Source organism: Diabrotica virgifera, chromosome 1, assembly GCF_917563875.1.
Source record: "Diabrotica virgifera virgifera chromosome 1, PGI_DIABVI_V3a".
Classification (NCBI taxonomy): Eukaryota; Metazoa; Arthropoda; class Insecta; order Coleoptera; family Chrysomelidae; genus Diabrotica; species Diabrotica virgifera.
This window is the reverse complement of record NC_065443.1, coordinates 113868057-113880821: the sequence shown is the minus strand read 5'-3', so window position 1 is coordinate 113880821 and position 12765 is coordinate 113868057. Positions and strand designations below refer to the sequence as shown.

Below are 12765 nucleotides of genomic sequence, written 5' to 3'. Positions count from 1 at the left end.
ATTGCCTCATGTTACTGTGTTGTGAAAAAGACTTAACCCTAAGCACAGATTTTTCTGATGTAGTAAACAAGTTTGCCAAATTGAAGGCTAGAAAAAAATCTGTCACTTCAAATGCTTTGTACAAAGTAGGATCTTAAAAATATAATTTTAAGTTGTAACGTTTGCTGGAAGTGTGAATTATGTAGAAATAAATGTCTACAGTTTTGTGTATGAAAGACGTGTTTTCTTGTTATTTACTTTACTTCATAAAATATATGTAACCATGATACTAGAAATAACTTTATTTATAGTATCATGTATGTAACATAGATTATTTGCTTTTACATTATAGTAATAAAGGGGGCGCCACTGGACCATTTGCCCAGGGCGCCAGTCACCTAAGCCCAGGGCCTGTCTAGGAGTAATTCCGGATTTTTCGCTCACTTGGAATATGCATATCGATAATATTACCAACAGGATTACACAACTATTGCGTATTATCTCTATCTAGCTTGGCAATCGAGTGTTTTTGAATTTCAATAGTTTTATTGTGTGATGGATATTTTTTCGATCAAGGTTACAGTTTAAGAGGTTCAAGGGTATGCAGTCGCGAATTTTTCAGACAAAAATAGGATTTCGATAGGAAGATAGCCTATCGTACCTTATATTTAACATTGCCCTAGAGAAATAGTTATTTTTTGGCGTAATCAAGGTTACAGTTTAAGAGGTTCAAAGGTACAGCCGCGAATTTTTAAGACAAAAATAGGACTTCGTTAGGAAGATAACCTATCGTGCCTTATATTCAACGTTGCCCTAGAGAAATAGTTATTTTTTGGCGTGATTAAGGCTACAGTTCAAGAGGTTCAATGGTAAAGTCAAGAATTTTTCAGACATAAATAGGACTTCGATACGGAAATAGCCTATCGTGCCTTCTATTGAACATTGCCCTAGAGAAAGCTATCAAAAAATCTGCAGTAACACTGGCGAAGAGTCCATGTAACCACTGTTATCATTGGTAACAGTTAAAAATCTTGCAAATACAGTCATTTTTGTCATTTGCTACCAGACTTTCACCATGTAATCTAGTCACACCACAGCTCAGATGTTACCTGGGGCATTATTTTAAAATAGTTTAAACATCCATGCTCTAATTGGAATTTTTAACTGATGTTTCCTTAACGGACCACTTATACAGGGCTTTGACGCACATATTTTTGTTAAACTATATCTTGGTGGTTAGCATGTAAACTTCACGTAAGCACTGATGATGACTGGTAAACCAGTCGAAAACTAGTTATGTGATTGTGATGTAGCCCCTTTTTAGGGATTTTAAATATATACCTTTTATAAAGGATTTACTATTTTTTGTATTACATGGTATACAGCCAACTACAGGAAAACTTTTTCCTTGTGGACTCTTTGTAATCGTCCATCTGTCATTCTGGCTATGTGTTCTGCCCATCTCCATTTTAGTCTGGCTACCCTTTCGATGACATCAGTCACCTTGGTTCTTCTTCTGATCTCTTCGTTTTTTATTCTGCCTAGCAGAGTTATTCCCAACATGGACCGCCCCATTCTTCTCTGTGTGACTCTCAGTTTGGTAGTCGAGGCTTTTGTTGGTACTTGTTTCTGCTCCGTATGTCAAGACTGGAAGGACGCACTGATCAAATACTTTTCTTTTCGGGAATCTAAATAGCTCACTTCTAAGTTTTCCATATCCTCCCCACCCAAGACCTATTCTTCTATTCAGTTCATGGGTCTGATTATCCCTGACAAATGTCAAAGTAAAAAAGCTTCAATGTAGACTTTAAAGCCTGTTTCTTCTTCAATATTAGCCTCCTAAATTGTTTAAGTTATCGCACCATCTTTTTCTTGGTCTGCCAATACTTCTTCGTCCATTTGGTGACTTATCTCGTGCTATTCGTACTATCCTATCCTCTGCGATTCTACTAATGTGTTCGTTCCACTCCTGTTTCCGTTTTGCCACCCATCTATTTATGTCTTCTACATTGCATGATCTTCATATGTTTTCGCTTTTCTCCCTATCCAACAGACTTTGCCCTGATATTCGTCGGAATATTTTCATCTCTGTTGTTTCTAGTAGTCGTCTCGTTTTAGATGTGTCAGGTCTTGTCTCCGCCGTGTATGTCAATATAGGTATAATTGCTGCTTTATAGATTCTTGCTTTTGTGTTTTATCTTAGGTGTTTGTTCTTCCAGATTGTGTCATTAAGAGATCCCGCCGCTTTACTTGCTTTTAAGCTTTGTTGTCGTACTTCCTCTTCAACATCTACGTAACTGGTTATATCGATTCCCAGATATCCAAACCTTGCTTCCTGCTTTATTATTTTCCCATCAATTTCGATTTTACATCGTAGTGGGTATTTAGATGTTGTCATACATTTGGTTTTTTCGGCTGATATTATCATATTGTATTTCTTGGCTGTTGTATTGAAGATGTGTGTTAATCTTTGGAGATCGTCTTCTGTTTCGGCGATTAAACAAGCTAAAATCTATTATTAAAGCAAATAATTCAATGACCAAACTCACATAATTACTAATGCCATGGAGTAGTTAGCAAAAAATAAAACATGAACCATCTACCTACATTTTACTTATCCCTTTGACAAGATAACTTTATTATCACCTGTGATTTTATACTTCATATTTCATCCATTCCTGTATCATCTTACCATGGTGTTGCCCCGTGTTTAATTTCTTTATTTATCATGAATTATTATTTCATTGTCCTTACTCAATCTCCGCCCCTGAGTATAAATGTAATTATTGTCCACGGCTTTTCATAGATCACTCTTTGCGATGCGTTCAAGACAGCATACGGGTATTTCATAAATAATCCTAGAGTCATACATTAATGAGGAAACAGGCATTAGTATTGTTATACAAATATCAGTGTGTTAAAAAATTAGATACTGAGCCTTTACATTTTGAGCCATGTTCGTTATCGTTGTAGGAAGCAACATTTTCAGAAGCCAACATTTTAGACCAGACATTTTGCACTAGAAACACCCGATTTTTAAATAGAGCACATAGAAAGCAACTTTTTGTAATGTGTTCAGGATGATGAGGAAATGCATAATTTTAAAGTACATCCAAAATTGTATAAACATGTCAAAATCAGTATATTAAGGGCCAGATTTTGTTATTCGGGGGGTTTTTGAGATCACTGAACACGGATACGCAATCAGAACCGACCCCGATGCACTTGGTGCCCAGGGTTGGTGCTAAGGGGCGTTATCTGGAGTTTCAAGGATTCTCTGCACTAAATTGATGCAAACAGATTACTCGGGGGTTTTTTAGAGTCGCTGAAAACGAATACGTGATCAGGACCGACCCGTGGAGCACCTGGTACATAGGGTCACTACTTTGACCCGTCATCTTCTGGAATTGCTGAGGGTTTTCGGCATTAAATTGATAAAAGCCGATTACTCGGATGGTTTTTGGGGTTATAGAACACGAGTACGATATCAAAACCGACCTTCGTAGCACCGAGTGCTCAGGGGAAAAGGTATGCATGTCATGTTATGGAGTTTCGAGGGTTTTCGGTTTTCAAAGCTCGGTTCTGATGGCGTATTCGTGTTCTGCAACCCCAAAACACCATCTAGTAATCTACTTGCATCAATTCAGTGTCGGAAAGTCTAGAAATTCTAGATGACATGCATATCAGTCACCCTGGGCACTAGGTGCTCCGAGGGTCGATTCTGATGTCATATTCGTGTTCAGCAACCCAAAAAAACCCCGAGTAATCTGTTTGTATTAATTTAGTGCCGAAGACATTCGAAATTGCAGAAGATGACGTGCCTCAGCAGTGACCCTGGGCTCCAAGTGCTCCGGAGGTCGGTTCTGATGACGCGTTTGTGTTCAGCGATCTCAGAAACCTCCGAGTAATCTGTTTGCATCAATTGAGTGCCGAAATCACTCGAAACACCAAATGACGTGCCTTAGCAGTAACCCTGAGCACCAGGTGCTTCGGGGTTCGGTTCTGATTGCGTATTCGTGTTCAGTGACCCCAAGAAACCACCTGAATAACAAAATATAGCCCTTAATATACTGATTTAGACATATTTATGCACTTCTGGATGCATGTTCTGCACGTTAAAAAGCAATTATGCATTTCTATTGTAGATTTTTTTCATGACGCCATCCTGAACACAATACAAAAAGTTGCAAGTCTCTAGGTATTATACCTACTGTATTTAAAAATCGATTTATTTTTTCCTGAACACCCTGGTATGTTTACGTATAGAAACAGATTAGCATTAGGTATCCTCCACCTCCAAACTCTTCACGTGCCATACCAGAATTAGGTATCCGACGTTGTCGATCAACATTGCGAAGGCGTTATCTCAAAGATAGTTTGAAATATGTATTGAAATGCCATTTTCAGATTTGGATTCAGGAGACAAAACAATATGGGGTCCATCGGTAGATCGGCTCCAGGTATTGCAGGGACGGCAACGCACGAACGAACGATCAAACATTAGCCCGATCAAAGAACAGTCTGACCCCAAAAAAAATAAAGGAAAGATGAAAATTTGGGAATAGGTAGTCGAAATTGTCTATTATTATATAAGAAAAAGTTTACAATTCTACATCCCCTCCATTTTACAAAAATGCCCCTCTCGAAGGTGAAAAATATACATTCAAAATAAGACCGGAATTGGATAAAACGACTAATTGTAAACAACTTTTGTTGTATAGAGTTTTTTTGCTAAGTCAATACTTTCAAGTTATATGCAAGTGAATATATTCATTTTTAACAAAAAAACATGTTTTTGGACGGTTTTTCGGATATAACTCAAAAAGTAACTATTTTATTGAAAAAAATATTCTTAGCAAAAATATAGCTTATAAAAAATTGAAAAAAATGGTGTATGCATGAGGTCTATAGACCCACTAGAAGCAGAGTTGTAACTAATGAAAAGTAGTTTCTTCTTCGTCAAATTCCAAATCGAATATTTCTATGTGAAATAATCCAAAAACCCAATGTGAAAAATGAATTTTCGGGGAAAATTCATTTTAACTTTTTTAAAGTTTAAAAGGTTTATTTTTGTTTTTAAAAAAACTTCTTACATTAAAAGTAAGTGAGTTACGCTCAAAATATTGTTGGTCACTTTTATTTTTTGGTAAAAAAAATCGCGAAAATCACCCCCTAATTAGCAACACAAATAAATTTTATCATTACCACTTGACAAGTTACTTTGCTTATGTATTATTTATATGATCTGTAAGTTTCATCGGTTCAAAGTACTTATTTTTGAAAAAGCTGTAGTTAAAATGGCTTGAACGAGTAACTAATCACCAGTTTGGGCAAATTTTGAACAGCCATAGCATAACCAATTTTTGTCTAACAAGAAAACAAAAAATCAAAAATATTCAGAAAAGCAAAACGAACATGTTATTACTTTTTGAGATTTTTGGTATTGATAATGATTTTTAAGTTAATTCCATAAAAAATTCCATTTTTTTTTCAAAATTAAAAAAAAATGTTTTATTTTAAACCCAATTTTTTTCAAAAATGAGCACTTTGAACCAATGAAACTTATAGATAATATAAACAATACATAAGTAAAGTAACTTGTGAAGCGGTAACAATTAATTTTATTTGGGAAGCTAATTAGGGGGTGATTTTCGTGATTTTTTTAGCAAAAAATAAAAAAGACCAGCAATATTTTGACGTAACTCACTTACTTTCGAGCTTACTTTTAATGTTAGAAGTTTAAAAAAAAACAAAAATAAAGCTTTTTTAAACACTTTAAAAAAGTTGTACCAGGTAATGAATTTTCCCCGAAAAGAGCTTTGTTTTTGGGTTATTTCAAATTGAAATATTCGATTTCGAATTTGACGAAGGAAGAACCTACTTTTCATTAGCTACAACTCTGCATCTACTGAGTCTACAGACCTCATGCATACCTACACCGTTTTTTTTTCAGTTTTTTATAAACTATATTTTTGCTAAGAATATTTTTTCGCTAAAATACTTACTTTTTGAGTTATCTGCAAAAAACCGTCCAAAAACATGTTTTTTTTTGTAAAAAAATGAACATTTTCACTCGCAAATAACTCGAAAAGTGTTACTTAGAATTAATCATTTTATACAATTTCGGACTTATTTTGAACGTATATTTTTTCACCCCCGAGAAAATATTTTTCACCCCGTCTTTCCAAATTTTTGTAAAATGGAGGGGATGTAGAATTGTACACTTTTTCTTATATAATAATGGACAATTTCAACTACCTATTCCCAAATTTTCATCCTTCCTTTATTCTTTTGGAAGTTTTCGTAAAATTTTGTGTTCCCTGATCGGGCTACATTGCGAATTTATAAACGAAAACAAAATTTTCATTGAAAATTATTAAAGAAAGTTTGTAAGGTTGGCAATAATAGCGAGCGAGAGTATCATGTTGGTATCATTTTGCGACTTCGGAATTATTCGCCTATGATTTACAGTGGCGGATCTAAAGGGAAGGAAAATGGGGAAATTTTACCCCCTAACAAGGTCCAAAAATTAAAGAATAAAAATGGTGAAACATAAAAATGTATTAGCTGACATGAAACTTAAGCTACAGACAGACAAATTCAACCCAACAGGGCTTTTCATTCACAGTAATTTGTTTCGAGCTTCCGTCATATGTCCTATAATCCGTGTATATTAATATTAGGTATACACAGAATATATTTATATAGAGTGTCCCAAAAGTAGTGGAACTGTCGAATATTTCGCGAACTAAACATCGGATCGAAAAACTGAAAAATACGTGTTCAATCATTTTCAAAAATCTATCCAATGACACCAAACACCAATCCCCACTACACCCTCTGGAGGTGGGGTGGGGGGTAACTTTAAAATCTTAAATGGAAACCCCCAGTTTCTCTTGCAAATTTGGATTCGTTAAGGGCGCTTTACAGCTTGCAATTCTACCTGCAAGACGCAAGAAAGTTGCCTAAAGGCATGCGCAGTATGTCGTCAGTTGATTATTGCATGCAACTTCTTGCAATTGCGCGATAATCGGTTTGGTGCCATTTTTTCTGCAAGTTTTCATGCAAGTCTAGGGGAATTTGATTTTTCCACAATATCAAATGTCATTGACGACACGGATTCACGAATACATGCCGATCAGCTGTTTTCTGTTTGTGAAATATATCAACGATGGAAATGAATGAATAATGAAATGGCACTTTCTGAGATTCTATAATTATTGTAAATAATTGTATATTAAGCTACGGAAGCTCTCTCTCCTCTAGCTAAAGTACCTTAGGATAATAATTAATTTGTGTTTCGCAGAAATAGTATTTCGAAATATAGATTTTTTGTAATTGTTCAATTTTTCCCAAGGGTTTATTAAAATGTACATTCATTCCTAGAAAATTAGAGTCATTTTCATCATCTACTTGGATAAATTCTTCTGTTGGAGATACATTATTACCCCTCTTCTTGTTCAACTAGATCTTACTCACCATCTCCGATCTCGTCGTTCTAAATTAGTGACTAAAAGGCTGGCTGCAGCAATAATAATACTTAAAGTTGCTGCTACCGCCTTTTTCCTTTTATATTTGGTTATTTCTGATAGTCTTGGCATTTCGAAATTTACCAAGTTAAATAAACAGCAATAAAGTAATTAAAAAAAAACAAAAGTTTATAAGTTAGGTTAAGGGTAAATCTTTCAAATTGCATGCAAGCCGGGTTGCAAGCTGTAAAAGACCATGCAATAGACTTGCACGAAAGTCTTGTATGCAAGAAATTGCAGCAAGTTTTCTTGCAAGCTGTAAAGCGGTCTTTACGTAAAAGTAGGCAACTTTTATTCAAGACGTTTTTTCGAACTGTGGATAGATGGCGCTATAATTGGGAAAAACAATTTATCCTAATACCATAGGTAAATTATAGAAACGGTCTAATATCTCACGAAATACACTTCCAAATGAGAAACCAAAAAACAGATTTTTAATCTTTTTTGAAAACCTATCGAATAACACCAAACATGACCCTCCAACCCACCCCCTGGATGTGGGGTGGGGGTAACTTTAAAATCTTAAATCCCCACTTTTTATTGCAGATTCGGATTCGTCATAAAAAATTAAGCAACATTTATTCGAAACATTTTTTAAAATTTCTGATGGCGCTAATAAATCGAATTTTTCCAATTAAGGCGCCATCTATTAACAATTCTAAAAACTGTTCGAATAAATGTTGCTTAATTTTTCATGACGGATCTGAATCTGTAATAAAAAGTGGAGGTTGCTATTTAAGATTTTAAAGTTACCCCCCCCCCCCCACGTGGGTTGGAGGGTCATGTTTGGTGTTATTCGATAGGTTTTCGAAAAAGATTAAAAATCTGTTTTTTAGTTTCTCATTTGGAAGTGTATTTCGTGAGATATTAGACCGTTTCTATAATTTACCTATGGTATCAGGATAAATCGTTTTTCCCAATTATAGCGCCATATATCCACAGTTCGAAAAAATGTCTTGAATAAAAGTTGCTTACTTTTATGTAACAAATTAAAATCTGCAAGAAAAACTGGGGGTTTCCATTTGAGATTTTAAAGTTACCCCCCACCCCACCTACAGGGGGTCTAGTGGGGGTTGGTGTTTGGTGTTATTGGATTATTGGATAGATTTTTGAAAATGATTAAACACGTATTTTTCAGTTTTTCGATCCGATGTTTAGTTCGCGAAATATTCGACCGTTCCACTACTTTTGGGACACCCTGTATAACATATGACACCAGCTCGAAACAAGCTATTTAGCCAATAGCCAGTTAAGGAAACTGTATTTTGTGTACGTTTGGGTTTATCTTTTTTATGTCTTTTGGTTGGTGTTTCATTGGATGTTCCCCCCCTAAGGCAAATTTACCCTCCCAAGGTAAATGTCTAGATCCGCCACTGATGATTTCAGAAAAATAGATTTTGGCCTATGTCCTATGTATCAATCTGTAATCTGTATCATTAATATTTTAAACTTTTAAATTATTATTTATGTATTAATAAACTTACCTTTACTACTTCCAACTCATTTTCCTTGGGGACATTCACGTATCGCTGCACATTTTAAATTATAAATTTCTTCAACAAAAGAATCTGGCAACTGTAGGGCAACAAACTTCAATACAAACATATCGACATAACCTTAAAACCATAACAACAAAGTTTTCCGATACAAGATGGATACAAGTGGTTGTGGTTGTTAAATTTTAGAGTGACTATAAATATGGAAGAAACTTATCCAGATTTTGAAACCTTCTACAGATTTAAGATCGCTTGCCAACGTATGGTGGAAAATCCTAATGACGAGACAAATCTTGAGCAACTAAACAAATTGGTCAAAAATGCTTCCAAGAATTGTATCAAAGTCGTACAACCTACGGTGCTTGCATCGTTTTATCCTATAATAAAGGCTATCTCAGTAGAAGACACAAGGTATGTACAATAATAATTAAAACTCTCTACTTCCATCCCTTCTTGTGAAGTATGGGGCACTTATGCGTTTTTTGGCCAAAAATGTAAAATTACTGACTGGCCGGCACAGCGCATCTTCTTTCTTGTTTATTCTCTGAATAAACTGTATACCATCCTAAAATCGAAATAAAGATGCAGTACAAATAAACAAACCAAGACAGGTTGAATGTTACAAGGAGCACTCCCGAATCATTATTTACAGTGTATAAACTTTGTAAATCATGATTTGGAAGTGCTCCTTGTACCATTCAATGTTTCTTGGTTTGTTTATTTCTAGTGCATCTTTATTTTGATTTTAGTATAGGTCCTTGGTCCTTCCATTCTCTTCTATTTATTGCTTCGTTGTTTATTGTTCTCTTGTAGTTCTTTTCCATCTGTTGTCTGGTTTTCCTCTCTTTATCTTCCCCTCCGGTTGGTATTCAAGTGCTTGTCGTATTTGATCTTTCCTCACTGCAACGAATATACAGTGATGAGCATGCTAATAACCGGCAAAATAGCTCAAAAGATGGAAAACATAATACATTGCGAAACAAAAAGATATGAAACTAGTGGAGGTGGAAATTATTATTATAAACATATTAATTAACATTACACTACATAGTTTACCACCTTTAGACGTCTGTGACAGGGAGTATTTTTATAAAATTCTACTGTCACAGTGACAGTTGCCATACTTCTCTGATACATCTAAAGGTGGGAAACTATGTAATGTAATGTTATTTTAGATGTTTATAACGTTAATTTCCACCTCCACTAGTTTCATATCTTTTTGTTTCGCAATGTATTATGTTTTCCATCTTTTGAGCTATTTTGCCGGTTATTAGCACGCTCATCAATGTATACTCTCATAGTGTCTATATTCGTTGCTCAAAGTATGCCCGAGCCATTTCCACTTTTTTCCCTTGCTTGTTATGTTAGGTTGCTCTGTCTGTTTGTTATAGTTTTGTATTAATTATGTTATTCTGTTGGAGCCAGTATACATATTTTCAGGGTTTTTCTTAAATATTTTTTAAAAAAGTTTTAATTGAAGGAGTAAAAACCAAAAGCGTCTAAGTGACATTTTTTAAAAAAATGAGTTAAGCATATACAGGGTGAGTTCTTAGTGCGGGATCGGTCGATAACTCCATTATGGTATAAAATATCGAGAAAAGTTATTTAAAAAAAATGTAGGCAATGATATTCTCCACGCTTGGAAAATATGTCCATTTCTACAGGGTGATCAGTAACTGCGTGGTATATCAAACATATAATTTTTTAAATGGGACACCCTATTGTATTAAATAGTGTGTTGTTACTGCCTTCTAGGTCGTAATTAATTAAAATTCTCTTCTTAGTTCAAATACATTATATTATTTACTTTTAACTCCGTCTACGATTAACCATAACAATGGGTTTACATATCACAGTACCGACCTACCGTCACATTGCTCAATTACTATAACTACTATAAATAATTATAACGATAACGATGACCCGTATCATCGGGTGTTCACTTATATACATGATGAACTCTCGCAACCTCACGCTCGGCCTTGGTCAAGGGCGAACGATGAATGACAGAGAGAGAGAGAGAGAGAGAGAGAGAGAGAGAGAGAGAGACAGAAAATTTATTGTTTTTAAAAATGAGTTTACATTTATAAAACAACGTGGTATAGTACAAACACAGTACAAGATACATTAAAATACTAACTATAAAATAACATTTACTATATTATTTTCTCTTGGATTTACTTGACTAAAAAAGAGTCTGGTCTATCTTCTCCAGTTGACAGACCTCTATTGTGATGCTCACGATCTAAAAATCTTCTTCCTAACCTAAAGTTAAATCGTTCAATGCCAATATTTTTCGGCCAAAAAGCAGGATTGTAAATTTCTTCCCTTAAGTCAGGTAGTACACCTATCATGAAACATTGATTATCCCTTCTTTTCTGGTCAGTTGGTAACAATTTTACTTGTATATCCTCGCAGTTTGTCTTAGTTATTATGAAACTCTTGATGTGGTCCGCATTTACACTATCCGGAACTTTTGAGATAAATAGCCACAATTTTTTGTCTGGTTTTTCGGATTTTCCATGGAAATCCTTATCACCAATTCCAGTTCCTATTATTTTCTTGCGTCTTTTTGTCACAATCTGATATCCTTCATCATTCGTTTTATTCTCTGAACTCCCCATTGTGATATGATTAAGATTCATTTTTGTGCTTTCCTCATTTTCGACAGTTAAATTTGTAATGTAGTCACATGTCTGTTTGGTTTGAATATTCATTAATTGTGCATTTAATTCGTTTGTAGTAATTTTTGAATTGCCCTGTATATTAGAATTCCTTTCAACATGTTTGGTGTTTTTATCATTAAAATTTTTATTTGAGTCAGTTTCATTGTTTGTTTTGTATTTAGAATTCGTTGACTGGACACTGGCTGTCTTATCTTCATTACCTTGAGTTTTTATTAAACCCTCATTAGCAGTTGTGTTGGGTTTTTGTGAGATTTTGGTTCTGGTTATTTCTGATTTCAATAAATTTAATTTTTCTAGCAAATGTTCATTATTTGATTTTAATAGATTATTGTTATCTAATAATAAATTGTACTTATCATCTTTTTCAGCTAACAGCCTTTTTAACCACTGATTTTCTATCGCTATGGCACTAAATGATTCGATGGGTTGTCCATCACTATTTTGGCAACAGATTACACGCGAATCCCCTATCTTGAAGAATTTCACTTTGTTTTTCACAGCACATGAGATATGATAACTATTTCCACATACTATACAAACGAGTGTTTTATTAGGCTTCGTTTGACAACATTTAAATGTATTCTCTTCAAAATCTACCTCTTTTACTATAGAGAGAGGTGACGGCACATTTTTACTTTCCGCCATCTTGGATAGGATATATGTTTTTCTTTGAATAACACATCTTTTGTACAGGGTGGTATTATAATATCACACTATATATTTTTTCATATTTATATTCCCCTCATAATTCTTGTTCATATAATATATGATTTTGCATTACTATACAGAGTATTTAACAAGTTATGACCATTTTTATTTCGGAATCACTATGAGATTAACACCCTGTATATAAAGAAGTAATTTGTAGACAATAATTTGTTTTATGTAATAAGATAAACAATATACTGTAGTTTTTAAATTAAGTCCAATTTCATATCATTGACGAATATTTGTATACAGGGTGAACTACAAAACCAAATTACGATTTTCTCTATTTTTTTAAATGGATCACCCCATATTTTATTTTTCAACATTATTGTATTTAATATACTCTTTCATTTTTATATAGCATTC

At 34.3% G+C, this 12765-nt stretch overlaps 2 protein-coding genes across 2 annotated transcripts in view; one reads left to right on the top strand and one right to left on the bottom strand.

The window, feature by feature from the left end:
- Positions 1-9091, bottom strand: part of LOC114347881 (rootletin) — a 370585-nt gene extending 361494 nt beyond the window's left edge. The window contains exon 1 of the mRNA XM_050659384.1: positions 8993-9091. The gene's annotated coding sequence lies outside the window, so the exon portion shown is untranslated. The remainder of the gene's footprint in view (positions 1-8992) is intronic.
- Positions 9092-9112: 21 nt separating this feature from the next.
- The window catches only part of LOC114347902 (TELO2-interacting protein 1 homolog), a 71145-nt gene continuing 67492 nt past the window's right edge, over positions 9113-12765 (top strand). Inside the window, exon 1 of the mRNA XM_028298556.2 lies at positions 9113-9415. Coding sequence (XP_028154357.2) covers positions 9207-9415 — 209 coding nt within the window. The 5' untranslated portion in view covers positions 9113-9206. The remainder of the gene's footprint in view (positions 9416-12765) is intronic.